Here is a 23,412-nt window from a genome sequence, read left to right on the forward strand (position 1 = left end):
AACTGAGTATATAGCATCTTCCTTACATTGAATTTCAAGAATTCCTAGAAGTATAAATATATTCTCCGTTACAACTTACTGAAAACATCAAGTATCACAATAAGATTGTAGAGCTTTGTTAGACTCTTGTTCTTACTGCCATAAGAATACACACCAGTCTGTAGATCTTTCATACTATAAGACACCTCAAAATATGAGGTTCATACACTTAGCATACTTGCACATATAACTCTTTAAAAAGAGAATATTGATTTTTATCTGAAATTGAAGGACGCTGCCTCATACACAAAGCTAGAGATAAATATCAGTCCTAGCTCTTGCCTGTCTGTCCTTTGAGGCCTTGTCTTTACCTTTAGGATAATTTTTCTCACTGAGAACAGATCTCGGCTGGCAGGATTGTCTGTCAAGCTTTGACTAAAAACACCTGGAAAAAACAGAGAGGTATAGTTTCATCCCGAAAATAGACATACTTTTGAAAATGTCTGCTGTGCAATAAATACAAAACTTTCTCAATCTCCCTAAGGCATCTTCCAAAAATACAAGGGAGAATACCTCCATTTTTGCATCCTTTCACAGCTTCTTCTAAAAACTAACAATTTAGCTGCCAAAACCAGGGAATTAACCCTTGCTAGCTGGAACCAAGACGCTATCCCAATGATGTATTAGCAGTTCAAATACTTTCAAACAATGTGAATTGTCTGTTCCAAGGTCATTTAAAATATAATAGAAAATCTCTGGATTAAATAAACTTAAGCAAATCCCAGCAGGTACACATATTTTGGAAAAATGAGTATTTTCATTATGTTTTACTACTGTTTAAAAAAAAAAGAAAAAAAAAGAAAAAGAATATTTTAGTCAATTTTCCAAAGAAATATCAATCCCAGAAAATGCTGCCAGTACTAAATGGTTAAATCTCTTCTACCTAGTAACCTTGCTGCATAGGATAGACTTCTTCAGCTCTAGCATACCTTCAAACAGCACTCAGCTCCACTGTACAAAAGAAATAATAAATGACTTGAAGATGACTGCAGTCATCAAAGTTCAGGTTGGATGGGGGTCTCAGCAACTTGATTTACTTGAAGATGTCCCTGCTTCCTGCAGGGGACTTGGCCTCAGTAACCCTCATATTCCCTTTCAATCCAAAACATTCTATGATTCTGTGATTCCATGGCATCTGGGTTTTAGATAATCTGCTCAGTTCAATATAAATTTAAGATGTCACTTCAGTGATCAGCTGCAGAAAAATTATTGACTAACTAAACATGGATGCAGATCCTAGCTGCAGGGATTCTTCATTTGACTCAAATTATCAAAGGCCTCAATTGGTTGCATTCATAGTGTTTCACTTGGGCTGATCAGGTCATTGGTACTGTTTCATTAGGGCTGTCAGATAGTGAAATTTCCCAGGCCAGTGGAGTACACAAACAAACTTTTTAACTGTTATTTTCTTGATTGTGTGAAAAGAGTAATATTTTTAAATGAGTTATTGATTAACTAATTATTATTAACAGTTAACCTTACATTTAACAAGTTCACCTATGAGATGAAAAGAATCTGAGTCTAAGACAATTTTCTCCCCACAAAGAAATGCAAAGGACAACTCAAACTGTGAGATATACGTTGGTCTCTGGATACAGCAGAGAACAGCAAATATTAAGCTCCATTCATCAGAATCAGATAAAACTATAGGCTGGAAAGGGTCAGCCATAGCCCAAATCTCCCACAGACTTCAAGGAGTATTGATTCAGCTTCCATACCTGAGATCATCAGGCCTTGATTTTAAGCTGTTATTTAAAAACATTTCAAAACCTAGTCCAAAATAAATAAGAGAAAATAATATATGTATTAGTATCTGCTTTATCATTTTTTTATTTTTCATTATTGCCAGTCACTTCTTATACAGAAGAAAAGCCAAGTTGGAGGGCCTGAGAGAGTGAGAGACCAAAATTATTCCAGAAAAACTTTTTTATCATCTAATGTTTTCCCTCCCACACAGGACAGTGGAACCCAGATGGCTTCAGTTCTTTGAAATGAGTAGAAAAAGACGAAAAAGCTGCAAGGGCAGAAAGACCTCTGATTCCAGAGAATGTAAGTTTACAGATATGTTCAATATGAAGTAGAAACATCACAATCATAGCCAGAAATGCATCTTTGTGCACAAAGCTTTGTCACACTGGAAATATTTACACTCTAGCATAGGTATGTACAGGTCATGTCTTGATGAGGCTACTTGTTTTGTTTTATTTGAGCTGCCATTCCACTTACTTCTGGCAAAGTCTTTCCAAATGTACCGATGTTCAATTGCCTCAAATTTTCAGCATTCTTGCTGTAAGTTTCCCAAAGTTGTCTAAATTTAACGGTTTGGGTTTTTTAATCCTGCTTAGGTAGATGTCACTGTAAACTGTTTCCCTCTAATGCACGCAACCTATTCTATAAAAAGCCCAAGCAAGGCAGAACTTTATGTATATGGAAGAACACCACAAAATCTTGCCTAGTACAGCTCCTTCTAGGAAACAATGTTTTCTTCTGCTTCAGTCAGGGAACTCTGGCTCATATCTCCTGGCAATGTGCCACTGATCTGCTGTGAGACTGAGAGAATATTCATTAATTCCTTTGTTTGTTCATCCCTAAAAGTACTAGAAAATTCAAGTTCCATGCAATTTACCCCAAACTACAAACTTGCAATGCGATATTGATTGTCTCAGTGTGTTCGCATGAGTGAAGCAAATATTGAGAGGAATAATGGAAGTAAAAAGAGTAGATCTTTCTAAATGCAAGTGGAATACCTTATCACTTAACAACTGTAAGAGTTGCTTAGAAAAAAAGAAAAAGTGTTAATCTATTAATTTCCTCCAGTCAGAATGGGTTAACGTGGTCTGCCCTGCTTATCTGACTTAATATTACTTATCAGAGGATTTAGACAAATACATCAATATTGAAATGAAAAATAATGTTGTGGGAAATATTCTACACTTTAATATAAAATAGGCATTTTCTCTTAAAAGTATCTCAAATCTAGTCATACATTTGTGATACTGTTTATCAAATAATGGGAAAAATATGTTTTTTCTTTTTTCCACATTTAATTAGATGAACGGTTGTCAGCCATTTGCAAATGCCAGCAAAATGTAGCAAGCCTTGAAAATAAGTCAGATGTGGCCCTGGCTCACTTCCATGAACCACTGCAAGTAAAGGGTACTGAAGAAAATGGAAAAGATCATGAAAACAGGAATCAGAGTACTTCAGATGCGCCTGAAGATAGAGACCTTGATAATGTATCAGACAGTGAAAAAGAAGGAAAGAAAGAGAAGAACCACCCTCCTCAAATGTTTTCTCTTCAGCAAGATGAAGTCCTAGCAACAGTAACTTTTGGTGAATCAGAAGGCTCATCCGCAGGAAAAATTACACTGTGGGGCAAGCCAAACTCTGCAGAGTCCATTAGTTTGGCTACTGGGAAAATTACTGCAGAACTAAAACGCGGTTCTTTTAATGTGAAAGTAGAAATTAAGAATGCTTCTTTGTTTGATTCTGGAACAAACCTTGTAGATGAGAAAAGGAAAAATTCAAAGAACAATAAATGTTGTCATGAAAGACAATACCAGAAAAGCCAGTGTTCAAAATGTTCAAAGTACCAGTGTCCTTCAACTGACCATTCAGCAGAACACAATGGAAATTATAAGGGATCCCCTAGACATAAATTTCAAACTGCCATTAATAAAAATGCCTCCCTGAAAATTAAGGTTGAAGCAGAAGAAATTAAAGTGGAATATACTAGCAGAAAGAAAAATCTAAAGTTTAACATCAAACCTGATGAACCAGCACAGAGCAAAACATGCAGAAAGGAACAAGAAGATATATGTTGGAATGGAATAGATTGTTCTGTAACAGAGGCACCTGGCAATACAGATTATGAGTCATCTTTTACATTTCATGAAAAAGTAGACTATACATTCCTAGATGGATGTACACTTCTCCCTCCACCTAAAGAATTTGCTGACTGTGAAAAAATGCATTTGGATACAGTTGCAGAGGGGTTATCTTTGTACCCTGTTAATGACAGAAAGGAATCTGACAGCCTGTCTACAGCCTTGAGAATTTGGGAGGAAGAAAATTATTTCTGTGAACATAACAAAAAGGACTATGAAGACCACACCAACGAAAAGGAAGATTTTTCAAAAGATAAATTACTTCTTTCAAGAAGAAATAACATGAATTGTGTTGTAGCTAGTAACACTTTGAATAACCCAAACACAGGGAAAGAGTACATCAGTAAGAACAATGTATTGGGTCAAAAAAGGAATAACTGTGACAAATGTAGAGACACAGGACAAAAAACAGCAAGGAGAAAGTCTTTCCCAAATACTGCCCTTGAGGTACCGTCACCAGTTCCCCCCAGAAGGGATTCTGGCTTTTATTCATTGCCATCGTTAAAAGTATTGCCTAAGGATACCAAAGCAGGAGATGTCTATAACAGGAACTCACATGTTCTTACCAGCTATACAGACCTTTGTAAGTGTCCTGACTTGACCTCCTCACTGAGAAGTCTGAGAGGCCTTAAGTCTTCATATCAGTATGCTTTCACATCATTCGATCGTAATATTACCATTTATCAATCTGAGCCTGAAGAAAGTTTAGATGATACTTGTTTACTAAATGACTATGCAGCCTATGTGAGACAAGGTGAAGAAACAGAAGAAACTTTAATAGAGGGTCTTCATTCCAGTAGTACTATAAATGAAAAAAAAGAAAATGGGCATGCAGAGCCTCTGAGAAACATAGCCATACAGGAGGAAGACTCTGAGTCTACCAAAGATGCTTTAAATGAAGTGACACCAGAGTACAACTGTCTAGCAAAGCACACTCAACTGCAGAGCAAAGCTCAGCTGATACAAGTCTCTCCACATTCTAGAAGCCCTTCAGATGAACTTACTAATGACAAGGAAAGTACTTATTATGCATCTACAGAAAGTGCCCCAAACCAGCTTTCAGCTTTAAAGCAAAATGCTCACTCAGCCCCTGTAGAGCCTGAAGTAATAAAGAAAAGGAGGGGATCAGTAATGACTGTGATAACTGGAGAACTGGAAAGAAGACTCATCCAAGGAGACACTAAACTGATACCTGATTCCTTCAGCTCTGCAGTAAGAAAGGAGCCTAAACTTCCCTGTAGTATACAAGAAAAATCCTTTCTGTCAACCTTGCTATTAGATTCTGAGGAGCATGACTTAAATAATGAATCAGAAAGCTATTCTGAGATACAGGATTTATCAGGGAATACTCTTGTTGAATCCAATGGTCATTATGATTTAGCACAAATTGCCGTATTATCTACCTGTTCAGCATTTATAGAAGAGGATTCTGCAGAACATTCGCATGTCGAAGAAAGACCAGAGAATTTTTGCAGTGAACAGTCAACTCATGATAACTTAAGGAAACAGCCTGGAGCATATCAACCACCTCAGTTAGCCAAATCCAACTGTGATGAAGTTGAGAAATTGATTGAAATGAGAGATTTTTATCAGAATACGGATATCCCCCCAACATTAGTAAAACAGATCAGTCAGAAAGGTAGGTGTTATAAGACTTCTGCAGTTAATATCACTTAACACATCTTTTGCATTTGTGGCTGAGTACTTTGGTGATGTCTTTTGGGGGAAAATGAAAGTATAAATTTACAAAGGGATCATATTTGTATCTTTGACAATTTGTTATAAAATGTAGTAACTGTGTTGAGCATATTGCAGAGCCAAGTAACTTAAATTTAAAAAAAATTAAATAAATAAGGGAAATTTTAATACAATTTTGCCCAAGAAGTGGGCCAATCCAGCCTCTACAGCTAATGAGAGAAGCAAACACCAAAACAGGAAGGCGGGTTTTGTGGTTACAATGTGGCATGAACTCAGAGCTCTACTCAGTGATTAGGATCACATAAATCTGTTTCTGGAATCCAAGTAATCTAAGCAAATACTGAATTCTAAGTACGTCTTGGTCCTAATACTGGCTGAGCCTTTATATGTCATGGAATGACCACAGTGCATCATTTTACCTTTGTTCCTCCTTTTATGTAGTTAAGAAAACTGCACAGGAAAAATAATTATTTTTAATTGCTAATCTCTTACAAAATTTATTGTCTTCCCTTCTGTAATTCATCTACCCATATCCATAACTGATCATTTAAAAGACGTATTTAGAATCATAAATATATAAAGTCATACTGAGAAATCAACAGTACAACATAAGCTTTTTAAATTGTGAGTATGTACACACATATGTACCTATGTTCCATACATATGTACAGAATGCTTAGGAATTTTTCAAAACTGCACCAGAGGAGGTTTAGACTGGACATTAGGAAGCATTTCTGTACTATCAGAGTAGGCAAACACTGGAACAGGCTTTCTAGAGAAGTCAGTGCCCCAAGCTCATCAGTGTTTAAGAGGCATTTGAACAACACCCTTCATAATGTGCTTTAACTTTTGGCCCTGAAGGGGTCATGTAATTGGACTGGATGATCACTGTAGATCCTTTCCAGCTGAAATAGTCTATTCTATGTCCTCCAAGGTGCCTCTTGTTTGGCACTGGTAATGAATATTTCAAAAGTGCCTGAACTCCAGACAGACTATATTGGTAGATATTGCCATATAGAGCAATATCTGAACTAAATAGAAAATTAACTAAATGTAAATGTCTTTAGAACAAGATACAGTAAGAAGGAAGCCTACATGCCTAAAAACCTTGACTTCTTATACATTAGACCACAATTGTTCAACACAATGCATGTGTTCAACACAATGCAGCTATTTGTTGCGTTTTAATTTTATTCATTCACCTTCCCTTGTGCCCCTTGATAAGAATTATCTGTGGGTGCTCTTTGTTTTATGTATTATCTCAGTTAATCTGTAGCTTTGTCCCTCTTTTGGTCTATGGTTGTATTTCAATTTTCCATCTATGTTGTGGACCTCCTACCATAAATGAATAAATGTGTATATCCAGAAAGAAGCATAAGGATTTAAAGTTTTAAGACCCATTGATATGAATAAAAGTCACCTTGTAGTGTGGGCATACCAGCCTACTTGGTCAAGACATTGAGCACAATGGGCAGTGTAGGACTTCCTCTGCTTAGTAATCCAGTGATGCTGGAAAGGAAACACGGCATTTTTCAACAAAGAATAAAAGCATACAGAACAAGAGGAGACAAGCAGATACAAATGTTGTAAACAGGAAGTGCAGGTACTCTTAGAGTCTGCTGGTGTTGTGGGACCTTAATTGTCAGAAAGGCAAAGACTCACACAAAGGGCACTACAAAGGCACCTACAAGAAACTGGGTTCCTGGATCTCACCAACAGTCAAGCGCCCTGGAAACTGGGCTCAGTAACACAGGTCTGTGATGGAGATCTGGCTGAAGCCAGAAAGAGGTTATTGAGCCAAGAGAGCACTTGAACAATCCTCTAGGGAGCCTGTTGAGGCGGGGCTTATTTTCTCTCTATCTGCCCTTGCCAGTGGGTATAATTGCATTTCCAGTTGTTGTTTTAGGTGAAATAGTAATGCAACAAATAAGTTTATACTGCACTAACTAAAAAGAAATCTAAAGTAGAAGAGTATATACTCCTTTTACCAGCATGTTTATCTTGAAAGATTTTTAATGTTTCAATAGCACTTTATATATCTGCATACTGAGCACATAAAAATGTTTCAGCACTTGTAAATAATGTCCATGAGCAATTTACATTTCTGCATAAATATGGTGCTATACGAAAGACTATGTAGGTAATTAACTACAGATACAACTACCACAAGGTATTCATATGTACTTTTATGTATGTGAAGACCTCCATTACTCTAAAATATATACTTCATTAATATCTTCATTATTATTTGGTATTTTCAGTTCTGTGTTTGTTTATACTCATATTTGGAATATGGAAATTTTAAACAGTATGATTGCTTATGTTGTCTCACACAGTCCTAACAAACAATGTCTCGTTATAATTTAGACTTGAAATCAGAAATTAATAAAACCAGAAAGCTACCTTTGATGAAAGACTCCAGAGCGAGTGACAGTTCCCAGGAAGATGCAATAGAGCAGTGGGCCAGGAGACGGAAACAGTTCAAAGACAGCAAAAAATGCAGTTCAACTGGAGGAAGCTCCATAAACAGCACAATCACTGAAGGATCAAGTGAGTACACTAGTTTTACAACTATAGTCTTTCTCCTTTTTGTGACTGGCACTCTAACAAAGTTTTTAGCTAAGGACATAGAACTTCAGTTCATGACCTGTCTATCTTAGTCTTTATCATGAGCTAACATACTTTATTCATTTGAACTCTTCCTCGCTATGGGAGTTAGTATTCTCTCTCCTTCATATAACCAAGAGAACAATTGACTGAAAATCTTGATTTTACCATCCTTGTCCATAAACAATCCATAAGCAATGTTAACACAAGTTCTAGGTACAGACAAACAGGTAATAATTTACGGCAAAAGCTTTGAGGGTGTACAAAAATCATAATCCTGATATCTACCTTGCTTATGCCAAAGCAAAGTAGATGAGTTGGGAGTCCTTCTGTCCTCACTAAGATAATCATCTACTCCACCTTTGATCTTGGGGCTTGTTGCCTAGATCATCCTTCACTGTCCCTCCAGTATGGGAACAGTTAGTCCTGTAACTGCCTGATTAGGAAATCTGCCACATTGCCAATGTGCTTGAGCCTGTGCCAAACTCACCAGCTTAAATCACAAGGGAAGGAATTTAAAAGATTAACTGCATAATCAATGTGCATTTCATGTAGATGTTGTCTTCAAGCAAGGACTGCACAGTCTAGGAGACAACATATGTGGTAATTTTTACTTCACAGCACCTTTGCTTTCTGTTTTGCTGGTTTAGTAATGTAAGTAGTACTTTGTACAAATGAAGATATAAGCACTTCCCTGTGGAATTATTTTGTGATCTAATGTTTACTTTTGGTGAGGGAAGTTTTAGTTATAGATGTATAACCTCCTTTTTTGAGACAGTTAAATGGAAGACTGTGGAAGACTGTAAATTTCAGTGCAGGTCCAATCCAAGATAAACCGTAAATATGTTCTCTCCCTCTACTGAAGAGATAAGTCCTACATCAGCAGAGACTCTATTACTACCTAAACACAGATATCAGTTGCCAGGTTGGGCATCAACAAGCTTCTGAAATATGTGACCTACAGGGAATTCATGGCTTTCTGAAGCAGTAACTGGACAGCAAGTAAGATACTGGAAGGCATCTAATACAGTATTAGTTCAGAGAACTGAGTCAATACCTAAATTATTGATACTTGTTAACGAAGCAGCAGGAACAACTGACTTATTTCACACAGAAAAAAATGTTTATTGGTAGTAGTTTCCATTCTTTGCTCCTAAGACAGATTCAAGTCCACAGCAAGGAGAGAGAAAGTTACTATCTCAAACCTCCAGAGCTCAAAAAACATACACCAAGATAAACTGTTCGTTGATTTCAACAGTAAGGTCTCTCTTGAATATAAAGCTGGACCATAAATTTTACTAGATCAGGCACACACTCGTTTTATAGAGAAAATATAAAGAAACAAACAAACAAAAAGAAAACAAAAAAAGAGTAAGTTGCAAGAACTAGAATTGCTTTCCTTGAGACAATGCTTTTGATAGTACATGAGTACGCGGCATGAACCTGATGTAGCCTCCAGAACAGGTGAGCAAGCAGACAATTCTGTCACAAATTCTAGCATGTAATAATTCTGGATAACGCGCTACAGATCAGAGAATTCTGTCTTTTTTGCTTTGGTAGCAAGGCTGTTCCTTGGTGTTTGCAGACTTGAGACAACTCTAATTAATATTTGGAAGCAGCACCTCTTTACATGCGTATTTTCAGCAGCTATGGAGAACCTAAGTGCAGTTTGTTCTGACACACAGTTTGATATCTGTGCCAAAAGATCAAGGAGGGGAGAAATGAAAAAATATTCAAGACATGTCTTGGCATAACTCTATAATGCCAGTGTTGCGGTATTTACTTCTGTGCTTTTGCCTACTTGTCACAATTTAAGCTCTACTACAATTATTACAGTTCAGTATTAAGCTGTAAAAATATGCTGTACTGAATTGCTTGATCATAGTCTAGGTTTTCTTAATATATAAATATATGGTAGCAAGCTAAGATGCGCTTTAAACATGTCAGCATAGTAGTATTTATTTGTTTGTTTAACTTTATTTGTTTACTAGTAGTTTTTTGTAGAGATAATCATGCCATTTTTTATGTAGTTAATCATGCCATCTCATAGTTTCTGCATAAGAAGGGAAAACAAAACTAATTAAAGTTATTTTTATCTTACCTGGTTTGAAACTGAAAATCATTCTGCGTAACTGCCACACCAAACACAAGATAAAAAAAAGCAAACTGAAAAAACTGTAAATCGTCTCAGAGCTCCTTTCAGTACAAGTTGTCTGATATGATGCAGCTGGATTTAATGCAGCTGTAGAAAGAATCCATGTGTTAAGTAGTCTCTAGTGGTTTATACTTCTGTATACCTTTCACCACCCTGTTTTACGTATGAACCTCCAGCTCCTGGTCTGCTTGGGAAGTTGTCATAAATTTTTTTCTTCATAGAGAGGCGTAAACATTTTTTTCACAGTCAAACTTCCATCACACAGCTAACTGCCTGTTGTCCTATCTCCTTGTGAGACTGAACATTACTGTTTTTGTCTTCAGCAGAGAATTAGAGTTCTCTTCCCACTCCATGTCAATCTGGGTAACACGGTTTGACTCAGTGGTCTCACTGCAAGACATTGTGAATGTAAATTGATATAAAATAACAATATGAAAATTCTCATGATAAAATATGTATCATCATATGCATATTCAAAAGCCTAGGACAAGCCATATGTTATGTACTAATATGTATATATACCCATTCTTTCCTCATTTCCTTTTTAATATAACTATATACCCACATATGAAAGGGCTAATCTTAAGCAAACAGCAAATATGGTCATTGATACCTGAGCCATGCCAGTTATATTTCAGCTTCTCAATTGTCATTCCATATGCACTGAACTCATTGGTTTCCTAATCAAATGAGTCACATAAGGAAGTTCAGCAATTGGCTAAAGCCAGGCACAGCTCCTGTTTTGACCATTTGCAGTAAAGACTTCACTTGGCATTCAAGTACAGTATGCAAGAGCATTCAGTATTATCAATCAGCTAATTGACTGAGGTCTGTTATTCTTCATGCGTTTTTCCCACTGTCATTACTTTTACTTGTTTTATTCTCATTACAGTAAATTCAGAAGATGCTCGGTCAGTAGATCTGGGACTACATTCTGAAAATGAAGACAGAGGTTTTTATACAGAAAACTTTCACTCTGCTTCCTGGGTTTTCAGAGGAGATGATGTCTCTCCAAATAATAGTCCTAGATGTCTCAGCAAAAGGCCTAGACCTGTGGCAAGTAAGTTGACTAAAGCAAAATATAATAAATGTCATAAAACTACATTTATTTGGGGAACTCTGAGGATTCCAGGGGATCAATATTTTGGAAAAGCTGATGAACACCCATGCTGAAGACAGGAAAAAGCACAACCCAAGCAGCTAAAACATTATAAAAAATGTAAATAGGTAATAAAAAATGTAAATAGTTCTGAGTTAGCCACTGCCTTGAAAATATCACAATTACTTGAAAAAAATTATACTGCTAAAAGGTCATAATTAAACCTCATCTCACATTGCTTGATAAAGGTAGAAACAATGAGATTTCATAGATCCTTCAAGCATGGCAAATTCATAGAGATCTACTTATGGACAAACAAACCTTCTAAAATATAAAAACAATGAAAATAGAAGAAACAGATTTAAGCTCATTTGAACATTTAGCGTGTATTTTGTATTTGCAGCTTAGAGGACTGACATAGAAAGCAGGAGACCTTTTCTCTCCCAGAACCCCGTCAGCAGAGCAGAATATCTGAATGCTTCTCTACCTATTCACTACAAAGTCCAGGCACTTTGCCTTAAACTGCTGATAAAAATACACATCATTGATGCTACCTGTCTTTACCATAACATGAATGACATTCAATTAGATGTGGCCTGGGGTGGCTGCACACTGGCAGAGGAGCAACACCGAACAGCTAGGAATGATACTGAAAGCATCCCAGCCGTTTGCAGAATCAGTAACTCTCAGTGCCTATAGACAACAAGTTTTAAAACAGGATGCTGCTTGTTAAATTGAACTTGAGTTGTACAGAATGAGGAATGTCTTTTTTTTCAGTTCGTGAAAGAACAGTGAAGATCGCTAAAGGAACTGGCAATTACCCTTGGGGTTTCAGGATACAATTCTCAAAGCCTATCCTTGTGACTGAAGTTGACACAAGTAAGTCGTGCTTGTACTAGCTAACTTCACCTATGAAAATGTATGAAAATATATATAATATTTAGTAATATACTATAATAAATACAATAACATATAATCAAATAATATATAATACCGTATTGTATAGTTGTACCATAATGTAGTATACATAATACAATAACACCTGGTTTATAATGATATACAATAGGGAATGCACATAAATAATTTCCATAATTAGTACTGTAAGTTGTTTAATATCTTGAGAGTCACTACTGAAAGGTCTCTGAAATCATTGGCTCTCTGTGCAGTGGCAGCTTACGAGTCTGGCTAATGGCTGGCTCCATCAGTGTCAGCAGTCAGAATGAGACACGGGGAGTCAGAGACAATTTGCTACTACCTAAAATCTAGAGTACTGCTTGCTGTACTGTTCTCTGAGTCTCAGGTGAACATAGTAGAATTAGAGAAAGAAAAGAAGGTACAAGAGATTCTGATAGATTTCTACTACCAGAGACAGATAAAAAGAAAAATGTCACCCTAGACCAGGAATGCTAGCGAGTGCGCTCTAGCAAGGCATCTAAAAATAGGTTAGAAATGCCTACTCCCTGCATCACCACCACCTCCATTCAGAAGAAAATACAAGTGATAGTTACAGCCAACTCACTTCTGAGGGGAACAGAGGGACCGATAAATCGGACAGACCTTCCTCATGGTGAGATCTGCTGCCTCCCTGGGGCCTGGTAATGACATCACTAGAAAACTTCCTGGCTTGTTGAGGCACCTGGTCTGCTACCCACTACTGCTCTTCCATGTGGGTAATGACAAAGCTGCAACATGTCTGAGGACAGTCAAAAGGGACTTCAGGGCCTTGGGAGGGTTTGTTATGGAACCAAGAGCACAGGTTATTTTTCCGGTTGTAGGCAGTGACATTGGTAGAAACAATTGTGTGCAGTCTATTACTATATGGTTCCATGGCTGCTGCTACCACCACAATTATTTTATTTTTTTTTCACAACAGGAAGGCCTTCACAGTGCCAGGCTTGCTAGCTTCAGACTTGATTCACCTGCCTCAAAAAGGGAAGGGGGCCTTTAAACTAGATTGGAAGGGGGACAGGGGAAATATCAGGCTCCCTCACAACAAGATGAGGGAGGACAAGTCAAGTTAAAAAGGACAGGGTGCTAATGAGGGCCCTCAGCCTGTTGCTCAGAAAGGCACTCAGCGCACTGCAGAACACTCAAAGAGAGGGGATGCTGAGATAGCACTAGTCAACAGGGAATCAACAGGAAAATATCTCAGAGAAACAAAGAACTGCTCCTCTAAGAAGGCTACACAGCCAACAGTCCAGCTGAAGTGCCTCTATACCAACACACACAGCCTGGGCAACTAAACAGGAGCTGGAAGCCACTTCATTGCTGGAAAGCTATGACCTGGTTGCCATTACTGAAGCTTGGTGGGATGAATCCTATGACTGGAGTGGAGCTGTGAATGACTACAGTCTGTTCAGAAGAGACAGCTGAAGAAGGAGAGGTGGAAGAGTGTCTTCTATATCAAGAAATGGATAGAGTATGAAGAACTGTCTCTGGCGAATAGCCATGAACAGGTTGAAAGCCTATGGCTAAAAAGCAGAGACCAAGGCCACAAAGGGAACCTAGTGACTGGAGTGGCTACAGGCCACCTGATCAAGAGGAGGCAATAGATGAAGCCTTCTTGTTCCAGCTTCAGGAGGCATTGCACTCATGGGCTCTCACTCTGCTGGGGGACTTCAACCACCTGGACATCTGTTGGAAGAGTAGCACAGCAACCTGTAGGCAATCCAGGAGGCTCCTGGAATTCATTGAAGACAAATTTTTAAGCCAGGTAATACACACCTCTACCCAGGGAGGTGTAATACTAACCTGGTGATCACCAGTGCAAGTGAGCTAATAGGCAGCATCAAGGTTGGAGGCTGCCTGGGATGTGGCCATCAAACACTGGTGGAGTTTGCAGTCCTGAGAGATATCAGTCGAGCTAAGAGTAAAGACAGGACCCTGAATTTCAGGAAAGCAAAATTCCAGCTCTTCAAGGTGTTAGTCAATAGGACCCCTGGGAAACTGCCCTGGGGGACAAGGGAAAAGAGCAGAGCTGGCAGATCTTTAAGGATGCTTTCCACAGAGCACAAGAACTCACCATCACCAGGTGCAAGAAGTCTGGAAGGAAAGGCAAGTAACTGGCATGGCTAAGTCATGACCTGTGGCTCATACTAAAGGGCAAGAAGGAAATGGAAGCAGCCAGGTATCCTGGGAAGATTATAGGGATACAGCCCGGTTGTATACGGTTGGGGTCAGGAAGGCCAAGGCACAAGTGGAGCTTAACTTGGCAAGGGATGCAAAGAATAGCAAGAAGGGCTTCTACTGTTGTGTAAATCAGAAAAGAAAGGTCAAAGAGAGTGTAGCTGTCTCAGTCAGTGAAACTGCCAAGCTGGCAACAACAGACAAGGAGAAGGCTAAAGTACCTTTTGAAGTACAATTTTTGCCTCAGTTGTCACTAGAAACCTCTCTTCCCGCATCTCTTGAGGGGATGGGCTGCAAGATGTGGAATGGGAGAGAAAAATTATTCCTGCTGTAAGAGAGGATCAGGTTCATCACCACCTGAGGAACATGGATGTAGATAAGTCCGTGAACTGGATGAGGTGCATCTGAGCATTCTGATGGAATTGGCTGATGTTGTTACCAGGGCCACTCTCCATGATGTTTGAAAAATCATGCCAGTCTGGTGAAGTCCCCAGTGACTGGATAAAGGGTAACATTGCACACATTTTTTAAAGGGATTGAAAGGAGGACCCTGGAAACTACCAGCCTGTCAGCCTCTCCTCTGTGCCTTGCAAGGTCATGGAACAGATCCTCCTGGCAGCAATTCTAAGGCACATAGAAGACAGTGAGATGATTTGAGACAGCCAGCATGGCTTCAGCAAGGGCAAAATCCTACCTCACTGACCTAGAGCCTTCTATGAGGGAGTGACTACATCAGTGGATAAGGGAAGACGCATGAATGTCATCTACCTGGACTTCTCTAAGGCCTTTGACATGGTCCACCACAACATCATTTTCTCTAAATCAGAGAGATATGGAATTGATAGATGGCCTATTCAGCAGAGACAAGAAATTGGTTGGATGGTCACACATGGTGATGTCCCGATGGAGGTCAGCGATGAGCGGTGTCCCTCAGGGATCTGCCCCAGGATCAGTTTTATTTAGTATCTTCAATAATGACACAGACAATGGGACTGAGTGTACCTTCAGCAGGTTTGCAGATGAGTGGTGCGGTTGACAACTCTGAGGGATGGGATGCCATCCAGAGGGACCTTGACAAGCTGAAGACAAATGGGCTTCTGAAGACCTCATGAGGTTCAACAAAGTGGAGTGCAAGGTCCTGCACCTGGATCAGGGCAACCCTCCATATCAATACAGGTTGGCAGATGAAGAAATTGAGCTTAGCCTTGTGGAGGAGGACCTGGGAGTCCTGGTAAGATGAAAAGCTGGACATGAGTTGCCAATGTGCTCTTGAAGCTCCGAAAGCCAACCATATCCTGGGCTGTATAAAAAGAAGTATGGCCAGCAGGTCGAGGGAGGTTATTCTGCCCCTCTGCTCTCACCTGTGACACTGCATCCAGCTCTAGAGTCCTCAGCACAGGAAAGATACAGACCTGTTGGAGCAGGTCCAGAGGAGGGCCACTAATACGATCAAAGGCCTGGAACACTTCCTCTATGAAGACAGGATGAGAGAGTTGGGGTTGTTCAGCTTGGAGAAGAGAAGACTCCAAGGACACCTTATGGTGGCCTTTCAATACTTAAAGGGGGCTTATAAGAAAGAGAGCGGCAAGTTTTTAGTGGTAGAAATAGGACAAGGTGTAGTGGTTTTTAAAGAGGAGAAGTTTAGGCCAGATACTAGAAATTTTATTTATTTTTTTTTCTGAAGGTGGCAAAACACTGGAACAGGTTGCTCAGAGAGGTGGTGGATAACCCATCCCTGGAAACATTCAAGGTCAGATTGGATGGGGCTCTGAGCAACCTGATCTAGCTGAAGGTGTCCCTGGTTACTGCAGAGGAATTAGCCTAGGTGATCTTCATGGTCCAGCATTCTAACACAGGGAAAGCCTGTGAATTCAGAGGCCTGGGAATCCATTAGCTGAACCCATCATTTTAAAAAATGCCTGTTAACTTACTAAATAGGGTCAACATTAAATTCCACTTGGGATGATTAGAAAAGTCAGGGGTCTGAGCAACGGAGCAATATGCAGAGAAAAAGAACTACACATTTGAAAAAGTCAACACTGTACTAACAGTTGACAATTCTAAGACTTGTATTAGAAACCCATGCATTCCCTTAAGATCTGGACATAGATAGATTTATATCTCAATCATGCTTTTTCCATTGTGCTGCTGTTCCATTTTAAAGGTCATTCTAACTTGTTGCCTCAGAACAAATGTCCTACTTATTAAATACTAAAAATAAAGCCTTCAGTCCAGAAGAAAAACTCAGAAAAAGGACATACCTGTACAAAAAAATAAGGAAAAATATTGCAAGGGGTTGCTTTACTTTCTATTTGGCTATGCCTTTTGTTTATCAAGGGATCTCCTAATATTTTACCATAAGCTGTGTGAAAATAAACATGATTTGACACTAGATCCTAGAGATAATTCTGCATTATGTTTGAGTACAATCAGGAATTTCCGTTATCAATTGAAGCTTTTTCAATAACTTAAGTCTAGAAAAACTACCTACAGAATAATATACAAAGGACTTAGTAAGATTAAATTGTAACTGAGGTGGCCATGTTACATGTTCTCTTTCCTGCAACAGTTACCAAATTTTAGCCCAGAATATATTTTTACAGTCCTTGAGACTAGATAATCTTCACAGTATAATATGTGAAAAGTGATTTACTGTGAATCTCAGACAGTAATTTCAAATTAAAATCTCCTGCTGCTCATCTTATTGGAATATTACTTTTGACTCTAAGGATAATGATCGTTATCATTCATTGCTGATTATTTTAAGAAAATGAAATTATTGGACTCAGGCACCATTTTTCTGAATAACTTGGACAACTAGTTGTTATTGTCAGACTACTGGGACTTCCATTGCCTATTAATACAAAGTTATGTTATGCAAAGAAATGTTTCTTCTCTCAGACATTGAAAGTTTTACATCATTTCCCAATTGTAAACATAAAAATTCCTTTAGTGTCCTTACACCAGAAGAAGTCCTTCAAACTAGAATGTAGGAAATTTTTTACCTAAGTACAAGTAAATCATAGGTCATGAATACATCAGCCCTAATACTTACCAAATTAATGTTGTAACCTACTAATTAAAATTAAGTATAGCAAAACAGCTACTCATATTACATATCATTCCTCGTAAGTTTATTTGCATGCTTTGTTTAAACCTTCAATTGTTTTGAAACAGTAACAACAAAAAGTATTCTTTTTTACAGAAAAACTTGTGGTAAAATTCTGTTTTCTCAAAATATTACTTATTTTATTAAAATAGATGTATAAAGTTCTACCTATATCCCTCTTTCGTTACATACTGAGATGTTACTTTAATATTTTAAAGACTACTTATGATCATAAAGTTTTGTATGAGATTTTCAAGGCCACCACAAATCAAATGTACTGGCCTTTGCTAATTTTTTGTAAAACACATGTGGGCAAAACATGACTTTTTCATGCCTGTTTATTATTAAGCTTTTACTCATTTCTTCCATACAACTTCTAAGCATCCTAAGAAATACACCAAATGATCAAATTTACTGCATGACTGGGTACAACATCTTTTTAAGTATACATTAAATAATACAGACATGGGACAATATTCTCCAAAACCATTTCTTTCACAGTACATCAGAAATGTTTAATTATAAATGAGAAAGAAAAAAATGTCTAAGAAATTTTTAACTAGGATTTAAGTAAATGTTTATTTATGCCTATGAATGGAGCATATTTACCACTTAATTACGTCGCCTCCATTCCTGACTGGCATGTGTCTGAGCCTTGTTTTATTAGGAGTTCATGTGTTTTGCAACAGTTAACAAATATACAAAATACTGGCATAATAACAAATCTGATTCAGTCCCTCCTTCAATGACCATTTGTTAATTTACTATGTTATTTTCTCCTACAAAATACTATAGCCAAATTCTGTTAACCAGCAAGAGAAACATCAGCACAGGAAGTAATCTTTTGTTCTTAAATCCAAAGCTCACCATGATAATAGGTGTTTTTTTTCTGCTGGCTTTACTGAACATTACACCAGCTCTTTGCCATTTAGGCCAAAACCCTCAAATACTGAAATGCCTATTTGTATCTTAAAACACTTAAGTCCTAATGACATTTTCAATGAAATTTCTCTGCTGCCAGTGATTATCTAGTGTTAAACCAGTACCTGAATCCTGAATTTTCATTTACAGACAACTAACAAGTTGCCCAGAAAAACTTGCTTCACCTCCAAGCTGATGTCACAAAGGAGCCAAAGCATAATCCTGACTGGCTGGACAGATACCTGTATGCTAGAAAATCTTGATCAAATAGATAAGGTTGATAACCTAACTAAATTAAATGGATTTTGTTTGTTCCAGACAGTGCAGCTGAAGAAGCAGGGCTTCAAGTCGGGGATATTCTAATAGCAGTCAATGGAACTGATGTCACCAGCATGCCACATTCAGAAGCTGCCAATTTGGCAAGGAAAGGTAAATTTGAGATCACAATAAATTAAATGGATGGGTCAGGATTGTAATACAATGCTCCATATATGTCCAGACAAGCTGAGTGATGGGTGCAACAGAAGTTTTAATTAACAGTTTAATGCATTAATATTTAATATAGTAGTATAGCCTGTCACTCTTTTATCTAGACCTTTCTAGGAACATGGAAGAAAGTGGACGTACAAATTATTTTCCAAAGAGCACATTTGACAGTAGCATTTTTGGCACTCCTGCCTTGAAGAAAGTAACTACGAAAGTCCTGAAACTGACTGCAGAGATCCCAGTGCCTTATTTATGCCTCATGCTTCCTTGGGAAGAGACTTCAGAGCTTGGTTCGGTGCACCCAGTGGCTATATCTGTGTGACCAAGACTTGAAGTCTAGTCAGGAGAGTAGAGACATTATTTCATAAGACATCCTTTTGCAACACCACCTAAACAAGGAGTCAGTGATATTAATCATGCATATTCTTCCTAGAATTTTTTGACTAAAACCCGAAGACACCCATGTTTGCATGCTGAAAGTTAATCTACTGCAGTTCTTTCATTTACCCCAGATATGGATTTGACAAGGACTCACTGGAAATCCAATAAATTAAAATGCTTTTACAAGAAAATGACAAATTTAATGTGACACACAGAATTTCTTTAATTATAGAGATGCCACTCACACTGCTATATTTATGAGTATGTTGGGTCTTTTAGCAGATAAATCCCCGATTACTATTAATTTATGTACATCCATTTGCGCAATAAAATCTAGCCACTTGGAATTGGTGAGGCTGCACCTCGAATACTGTGTTCAGTTTTAGGCCCCTCACTACAAGGACATTGGGTTGCTGGAGCTTGTCCAGAGAAGGGCATCAAAGCTGGTGAAGGGGCTGGAGAACAAGCTTTATGAGAGGTGGCTGAGGGAACTGGGACTGTTTGGCCCGGAAAAAAAGGAAGCTGAGAGACAGATTTTATCACTGTCTACAGATAATTGAAAAGAAGATGTAGTGAGGTGATTGTTGTTATCTTCTCCCAAGTGACAAGCTATGGGATGAAAGGAAATGGCCTCAAGTCACACCAGGGGGCATTCAGATTAGACATCAGGAAAAATTTCTTCACCAAAAGGGTTATCAGACACTGGAACAGGCTGCCCAAGGGAGGTGGTTGAGACAACATCCCTGGAGGTCTTTAAAAGATGGATAGATGAGGTGCTCAGGGATATGATTTAGTAGTGGACAGGTACAGTTGGACCTGATGATCTTAAAGGTCTCTTCCAACCAAACAATTCTATGATTCTATGAATACAGCCTTCCTGCTCCATACCATTTAGGTGGAGTGTATTATATTTTTGACCTATGTTTTCACATACTTCATGTAATATTTTAGGTCCTGATATCCTGACTATGGTGGTGGGATCAGATATCAGCCGTTACCCTAACACCCCCAGACCTACCTGCCGAGGATATTTGCACAAACGAACACAGTCAGCAATATTGAAGGGCTGGAGAAAGAGGTGGTTTGTACTGAAACATGATGGCTACCTACACTATTACAAACACAAGAAGGTAAGGAGGGAGGCTACTGAGGAAATAATCTGTGTCCTGAACTACAAACTATAGCGATCTACAACCTTGCAGTATCTGAAGGTGGCATACAGCAAAGCTGGGGAGGGACTTCTTACAAAGGCATGTCATGACAGGACTGGGGGGCATGGCTTTAAATTGGAAAGGAGAAGATTTAGACTTGATTTCAGGAGGAAATTCTTCACAATGAGGGTGGTGAGCAACTGGTACATGTTGCCTAGGGAAGTTGTGGATGCCTCCTCCCTGGAAGCGTTCAAGGCCAGGTTGGACAGGGCCTTGGGCAGCTAGGTCTTGTGGGAGGTGTCCCTGCCCATGGTAGGGGGGGTTGGAATTAGGTGATCTTTAAGGTTCCTTCCAACTCAAACGATTTTATGATTCTATGATGCTAATATTGTACTCAAATTTATAGATCATTGTCTTGACTTGTGATATTTACAGAATAACATTAGTGCTACAGATTTTTTTATATGTGGTGTATAGTGGAGGCTTGCTGCATCGTTCTGCCTTCATATGTCCTAGTCACAGACATAGACATTGTCAGGATTTTGTGGATTCATATTCAATCTTATTTCTGGTCGTCAAGAAGTCTGTGAATTGAATAGGCTCTGGACAGGCTTTGGAAAAGATAAAGTAGTTTTAGATGTGTAGGATATATTTGTTTTGTGTGTGTGATATCAAGCAATAGAGAGTTATTGGAAAGGTTCAATTTCTTCAGAGTAGTATTGTCCAGTGCTTCATTCTCCATCATGCGAGCAAGGACCTGCCCAAACTAAGTAAGAGGGAAGTGAATTAGATTCATTGGAATTTCTTAATTTTGGTATGATTTCTGTAAGGACAAAAGAAGAACAATGCATACAGATGCTGCTCATCCCAATTTCTTTTCTAACAGAATTACAAATAATGTCCAAATAATGTCCAAATAATAGTTTAGCTTAGCATTTATGTAATATCATATACCATGCCTTGCCTCACTCAAGATGCAAAATTGTTCCACTTAGTGAATATAAGATGTTGTTTGAAACAGTTTGTTGAAGGCAAGAATAATTCAGGGAAACAAAAGTACTTCACGATAATCTGCATGTCAGGATCCAACAAACTATCTGGAGTCATCAATTTTCAGGTCTCCGTTCTGATGTTGAGAAAAGCAGCTTACACTGGTGCAATTCCAGTGACATCAGCATGGTCATGCCTGATTTTCACCTATGTAAGAGGACAACCAGGCCTTTTATTTGTGCCTAAATTGGTGTATATAATATTTTGTCAGGGAGAAAGGAAAGGGTGTTTCATGTTCTGCTTTAGTCCATATGAACAAACACAGAAAGCTACATTTCTCTGTCACTGCTGTTTAGAAGCAGAAATTATCCATCCTGAGCTTTCTTTTCCCTGCCTATATTAAAAAAAGAGATCAACGTTTCTAGAGCTTATTACATATGGACTCATCCATGTAATTGTTGCTCTGTTACACTCGTCTGTATCCAATCACATATTGATTAAACAACCTGTTGCAACAGATTCAGTTACTTTGCATACAAGGTCATTTTGTTTTCCCTCATAGAGAGGTCATTTTGTTTTCCCTCTGACCTTGACTCTATAATCTGTGTATGTAAATAAAACACATCTTTTACTCATTGGACATAGCTATGTTTGTCACTTCATAGCAGAAATATTTGGCACATCAGGTTAGAACCTTGTTTTGTCTAAATTGCTGAGATCAGTGGAAGTGTAGTGGTACTTTTGCCTACACTTAGCAGCATTGTAGTGCTGTTCTACATGCTATAGTTCTGATCCCCCATTGTTGAGATCACTGGATCTTCTCAAATATGCTGTTTCCTATTTTGCCTAGCGTCTTTCCTAGAGAAAAGCTGTCTGGACATTTTAAGGCGATGATAAACAATGGCATACACTTAGGTCCTAACCTGAGGCAAGTATAAGCAATCAAGTTTCTGGTGCTTGAACTTACATATTTTTTTTCAGGGAAAGATGAAAACCCATCAGCATATTCACGCACTGATACTTTCTTTACAAATAGCAGTGTTTCCTCCTCTAAAACTGGCATTTGCTGCTCAACACAGTAAGGTGACAGCAAAGTCAACACAAAATATCATAGAGTCATAGAATGCCAGGTTGAAAGGGACATCAGGGATTATCTCATCCAACCTTCTAGGTGATATATAGTTTAAATGAGATGTCCTGACACCAACCTGTCAAGTTGAGCCTTAGAAGTGTCCAGTGTAGAGAAATCTAGCACTTCCCTGGGGAGATTATTCCAATGTATAACTGTTCTCATGGTGAAATATTTTCTTCTGGAATCCAATCAGATTCCCCAGAAGAAACATATATCTATTACCCCTTGTCTTTTCCACGTGAATCCTTGTAAAAGGGAGCCTCCATCCTCTTGGTAGACACCCTTTATGTGCTGGTACATGGTAATAAGGTCTCCCCTAAGCCTTCTCCTCTCAAGACTGAACAAAACCAGTTCTCTTCAGTGTTACTTCATATGGTAGGTTTCCTAGTCCTCTGATCATCTCAGTGGCCCTTCTTTGGATCTTCTGCAGCCTCTCCACATATTTTTGATATAGCAGGGACCACAACTGAACACAGCACTCCAAGCGCAGCCTGACAAGCACTAGACTTTTTATCTCTTCTGGTGAAGGCTTTTTTGATGCACTCTAGCACCCTGTTAGCCTTCTTTGCTGCTGCAGTTAACTGTTCACTCACATTGAGTCTGTTGTCCACCAAGACCCTCAGGTCCTTCT

At 38.5% G+C, this 23,412-nt stretch overlaps 1 protein-coding gene across 4 annotated transcripts in view; it reads left to right on the top strand.

Annotated features, from left to right (window-relative positions):
- Nucleotides 1-23,412, top strand: part of LOC138733319 (uncharacterized) — a 38,580-nt gene that overhangs the window by 2,476 nt on the left and 12,692 nt on the right. For 2 of the 4 annotated variants that reach the window (XM_069880409.1, XM_069880411.1), the window contains exons 2-8: nucleotides 1,997-2,088; nucleotides 3,091-5,565; nucleotides 7,992-8,174; nucleotides 11,279-11,446; nucleotides 12,263-12,364; nucleotides 18,960-19,070; nucleotides 20,460-20,638. In XM_069880409.1, the coding sequence (XP_069736510.1) occupies nucleotides 2,031-2,088; nucleotides 3,091-5,565; nucleotides 7,992-8,174; nucleotides 11,279-11,446; nucleotides 12,263-12,364; nucleotides 18,960-19,070; nucleotides 20,460-20,638 (3,276 nt within the window). In that variant the 5' untranslated portion in view covers nucleotides 1,997-2,030. The remainder of the gene's footprint in view (nucleotides 1-1,996; nucleotides 2,089-3,090; nucleotides 5,566-7,991; nucleotides 8,175-11,278; nucleotides 11,447-12,262; nucleotides 12,365-18,959; nucleotides 19,071-20,459; nucleotides 20,639-23,412) is intronic. The other 2 variants (XM_069880410.1, XM_069880412.1) reach the window with 2 other exon arrangements.

The sequence above is a fragment of the Phaenicophaeus curvirostris genome, chromosome Z, assembly GCF_032191515.1.
Source record: "Phaenicophaeus curvirostris isolate KB17595 chromosome Z, BPBGC_Pcur_1.0, whole genome shotgun sequence".
Taxonomy (NCBI): Eukaryota; Metazoa; Chordata; class Aves; order Cuculiformes; family Cuculidae; genus Phaenicophaeus; species Phaenicophaeus curvirostris.